The sequence below is a fragment of the Penaeus monodon genome, chromosome 41, assembly GCF_015228065.2.
Source record: "Penaeus monodon isolate SGIC_2016 chromosome 41, NSTDA_Pmon_1, whole genome shotgun sequence".
Lineage (NCBI taxonomy): Eukaryota > Metazoa > Arthropoda > Malacostraca > Decapoda > Penaeidae > Penaeus > Penaeus monodon.
The window spans coordinates 5,840,592-5,845,748 of NC_051426.1; the positions used below are offsets into that span (position 1 = coordinate 5,840,592).

The 5,157-nt window shown below is 40.7% G+C and overlaps 1 protein-coding gene across 1 annotated transcript in view; it reads right to left on the reverse strand.

Annotated features, from left to right (window-relative positions):
- Positions 1–542, reverse strand: part of LOC119598355 (glutamate receptor ionotropic, kainate 2-like) — a 3,022-nt gene extending 2,480 nt beyond the window's left edge. The window contains exon 1 of the mRNA XM_037948006.1: positions 309–542. Within this exon, the coding sequence (XP_037803934.1) occupies positions 309–542 (234 nt within the window). The remainder of the gene's footprint in view (positions 1–308) is intronic.
- Between the last annotated feature and the right edge of the window lie 4,615 nt (positions 543–5,157).

Below are 5,157 nucleotides of genomic sequence, written 5' to 3' on the forward strand. Positions count from 1 at the left end.
TGTGTGTGTGTGTGTGTGTGTGTGTGTGTTATATATATATATAATATATATATATATATATATATATATATATATATATATATATATATATATATATATATATATATATATATATATATATGTATATAGTTTTTATTAGTATTATAACTTTTATGACAAAAACGCTAATAATGACAATAATCACAACAATATTGACAATGATATAACAATAATAATTACCGTAGCAATATGGACAGTAATATAATAATAATAATAATGATAATAATGATAATGATAATAGAAATCAGAGGACACCCTCCCCTCCGCACCTGCAGGAAAGGGTCACCCGACGAGGCCAAAGCATCCCTGTAGAAGTAGCCCGTCCCTGCGACCTCCTTCCCCGACTCGTAAAGCTCCCTGATGCTCTCCACTCCTGCAGGCGACGTGGCGACGATCAGGAAGGCCGTGAGGTTCGTCGAGTAAGCGATGGTCAGGATCACGGCATACAGACACAGGAACAAGACGAAGACTCGGGTGCTCGGAGAACGCGGGAGGAGGGACATCGAGCGGGAGCAGTGGACTCCGAAGACGTAGGTGTATGCGAAGGCCAGAGAGTGAGCGTCTTTGGCTTCGCCCGAGCTAAGGGAGGGAGGGAGGGGAAGGGTGAAGGGGGGAGGCGATGAACAGGGAGGAGGAAAAGGGGGAAATAACTGAGGAGGAATGATAACTGGGAGAATAGTATCTAGGATAATTGAATAAGTGAGGGGGTTAATGACTGGGAGAATAACTATGGAGATTGTATATACGAGGAGGAATGATAACTGTAAAAATGGAAAAACTGAGGGGGATTAATAACTGCGAGAACAAAAACTATAACAGCTAAATAACTGGGAGGGAATAACAGAGGAAGAGCTGGAGTTGAAGAGAAAAGGAAGAAATTACGAAAAAACAAAATATTAAGAGTGATAGAGAAAGTGAAAGATTAACAGAGACGGAAAATAGATATGTACGAGGTAGAGAGATGGTGAAGATAAAAGATTAATAGAGACGGAGAGGATAAAGTACTAAAAGAGAGAGAAAAGAAAGATATAAAAAAGACATGAGGAGAGACTAGAAACGAGAAAAAATAAAAAAGAAAGAAATATACAAAAAATAATATAGAAGAAAGACGGGAGAGCAGAAAAAACAAATATACGCCAAAAGTACTAGAGAGAACAAAAGAAAATAGAATAACGTAAAAATAAAGTGCAGAACATTTGGAGAGAGAAAAGGTAAATTACCTTTTGATATATATATATATATATATATATATATATATATATATATATATATATATATATATATATATATATATATATATATATGAGAATGAATTACACAAAGAATGCTTACCTATGCGAGTGAAATAAATATACAACACCCTCACACATTATAATTGAATAATAAACTCAGTATAGCAGACAAAACGCCAAAATCACCAGTGACTGTTCAGTGATAAAGTCACACACGGATGTTTATCATTAACCCTACCCATGACCCGTGTTCCTGGCCAAAAGGTAGAACACGGGGCCAGTTACAAGGAGTGACAGCAGAAGGGCCAGCCATGTCCACATTTGGAAGGGGAAGGCCAGCGCCTGCCAACGGGGAAGCGGGGGCTCCGTCCTGGCCAGGAAGCAACTTAGCTGCGGAGAAGCGTAGGCGGGAGAAAGGGACGAAGTCAGTTTTTTTTCCAAAAAGACAATGATGATAGTGATGCTTGAGGTGGTGATAATAGGAATTACATTGAAAGCAATAATAATGATAATAGTAATAATAACATAAGAAGTTCCTCTTAATATCTCGTTCCGTGGAATTTCCACGGATCCCTCTAGATAATATTAATCATTGCAATCGCCATAATCATAGTGATTATCATCAATTTTCTTCTAAAAAAATTATTAAAAATAAAAATTACATCAAATCCCCCTAAAAGCACGTTTTAAATTTTCACGTTTCTGGAGCGAATCACGCATTTATCGAGCCAAACCCCTTTTCCCCTTTCCCCTAACCCCTGGGGGTCGTAAAGGGGCCGTGTACTCCAAGAAGGCCCGCCTGTACTTTGGGGGGGGGGGCCCCCGTAAAGATTTGGCGGCGGGGATCTTTCCCCTTGCCCCCTTTTTCAGGAGGGCCCCTCAGGGCCCTTTTCCCGGTGCCCCTTGGGGGGTTTTGGCCTCCCCAAAGCTCCCCCGTGGAGGGGGGGGGGAATGGAGGGAAGGGTGGGGAGAAATTTTCCTCTTTTTTTAAAATTTTTAAAATTTTTTTTTTTTAAAATTTCCTTTTTTTTTTTTTTTTTCTCTCTCTCATTCCCCTTTTTTTCTCTTCTCTTTCTTTTTTTTTTTTTCTTCTATCTTTTTATTTGTTAATTTTTTTATCTCTCTCTTTTCTTTTTTTTTTTTTGTTTTTTTTTTTTTTTTTCTTCTCTCCTCTTTTCCTCTTATTTAAATTTTTCTTTGGCCTTTTTTCTCCATTCTTTTATCATCTATCTTCTTAAACCCTCTATCTTTTTTTTTCTCTTTTTTTCTTCTTTTTTGTCTCTCTTTTCTCCCTCTCTCTCTTCTCTTCCCCCTATCTTTTTCTATCTTGTTTCTCCACCTCTTTTTCTTTTTCCCCTCTTTTCTCCTTTTCTCTCTCTTTCTCTCTCTCTTTTTCGTCTTTTTTCTTTTCCCCCTTTTCCAACCTTTCTCTCTCTCATTTTGTCTAAACTATCTAAAACTGTCTCACCTCTCTCTCTCTCTCTCTTTTTTCTCTCTCCCCTCTCTCTTTTTCCTCTCTCATTCCCCTTTTCATCTTCTTTCTCCCCTCTCTCCTTTTTCTTCTATTTTTTATTTTCTATCTCTCCTCTCCCCTCTCTCCCCTCCTTTTTCTCTCTCTCTCTCTCTCTCTCTCTCTTTTCTCTTTTCCCTCTCCTCTCTCCTCTTTTTCTTTTTCTTTTTCCTTTTCCCCTCTCTCTCTCTCTCTCTCTCTCTCTCCTCTTCTTCTCTTCTCTCTCTCTTCTCCTCTTTTCTCTCTTCTCTTCTCTTCTCTATCTTCTATCTATCTATCTATCTATCTATCTTGTCTTATTTCTCTTTTCTCCTCTTCTCTATCTATCTATCTATCTATCTTGTCTCTCATTTTCCTCTCTCTCTCTCTCTCTCTACCATCTCTCTTATACTATCTTTCTCTCTCTCCTCCTCTCTCTTCTTCTACTATCTATCTTAGCCCTATCTATCTTCTTTTTCTATTTCTCTCATTTCTCTCTCTCTCCTCCTTCTATCTATCTATTATCTATCTATCTGTCTCTCTTCCTTTTCTCTATCTCTTTTCTTCTTTTTTTTTCTCTCCCCCTCTTCTCATCTATCCTCTCTCTCTCTCTCTCCTCTTCCCCTTCTCTCTCCACTCTCCTCTCTCTCTCTCTCTCTCTCTCTCTCTTTTTTTTTTCTCTCTTCTCTCCTTTCTCCCCTCTTTCTCTCTGCTCTCTTCTCTATCTTCTCTCTTCTCCTCTCTTCTTCTCATCTTTACATCTTCTCTTCTCTCTTCTTCTTCTCTCTTCTCTCTCTCTCTCTCTCTCTTTTTCATCTTTTCTCTCTCTCTCTTTCTTTCTCTCTCTCTATCTATCGATCTATCTTGTCTCTCATTTTCTCTCTCTCTCTCTCTCTCTCTCTCCTCTCCCCTCTCTCTCTTCTCTCTATCTTCTTTCTTCTTCTATCTGCCTCTCTCTCTTTTCTATCTATCTTATTCATCTTCTTGTCTCTCATTTTTTTTCTCTCTCTCTCTATCTTTATCTATCTATCTATCTTTCTCTCTCTCTCTCTTCTATCTTCGTCTATCGTCTCTCTTTTTTCCTCTCTCTCTATCTCCCTTTTTTTCTCTCTCCTCTCTCTCTCTCTCTCCCCTCTCTCTCTCTTTTTCTTCTTCCTCTCTCTCTCATTTTCCTCTCTCTCTCTCTCTCTCTCTCTCTCTCTCTCTCTCCCTCTCTCTCCTCTCTCTCTCTCTCTCTCTCTCTCTCTCTCTCTCTCTCTCTCTCTCTCTCTCTCTCTCTCTCTCTCTCTCTCTTTTGTCTCCCATTTTCCCCTTTCTCTCTATAGGATGTGGATATTTGGATAATTCTACTTCTGTTACCACTGGACCACGTGACTGGTTACCACGCGGATCCAAAGTCCCAAATAAGAACCTCCCGCTCAGCGAGGGCGGAGGTCACATCTTATATCTCACCTCGTTTGACCGGGAGTTCGTGCTGAGCGACCAGCGCGCTAAGGTCAGCCCTCGCCTCCCTCCGGGCGGGCTGACCGTGACCTCCGCGCGGCGCTTTTACCCCTTTAGACAAGTCGTAGCGTCGTCGTAGCGTGTGTTCACCCCTTTACGTGTGTTTTGCGTCCCTGTCAGCCACTGTACTAGAGTACGCATAGCCCGTTATATCTGGTGGCAGCGAGGGCCGTTGCATCCTTTTGGCATGCAACACGGACACACCATCCCCGAAGAAAATCCGCTCGACCGCTAGGAGACATGTCGAAGAACAAAAAAAAAAAAAAAGTAAGTACACGTTTGGGCCCTCTTCCTTATTTCTTTTCCCTTCCTTTTCCCATACATGTGTTAAGCCGTTGTTTTATTTGTTGGGTTAAAAGGTGCTAATGACAGCAAATGGTTCTCCACTATATCTTCACCTCGGATCTCATTTCCGTGCATGAATATCGTTCGTTTGTTGAGTAATTAATTTTTTTCTCGCGTTTTTAGAGATTTATGTTTCAACTGCAACGAATTTAACGCGTTCGTGATTTTATCTTATCGCGAATATCATTTCATTTTTCCTCCCCCTCGCCCCGACCTGACCGTACCTTTTCTTTCGCTTGCGGTCACTTTGGAAGAGAAAAGGTTGTTTTCCCCTCTTGACCTGACCTCACTTTCTCTTTTCCCGGTCGATGGCGACGTGGGAAGGGTCTGATGACCGCGTGGTTCCCTGTAATTTGGTTGTTATTTTTGTTGACGCCTTGGGAATTAACCATAGCAGTTACAAATGCTCAGTGGTGACACGTTCTATCGGCGCTAGAACGGAGCGTGTAACGAAATTTTAGTAACATTTATTAATTTCGAATATAGCGTAGGATCTTTCCCCATATCATAGTGCACAGGATTCCCGATATTGCCCCGGGGTTGCGTAAA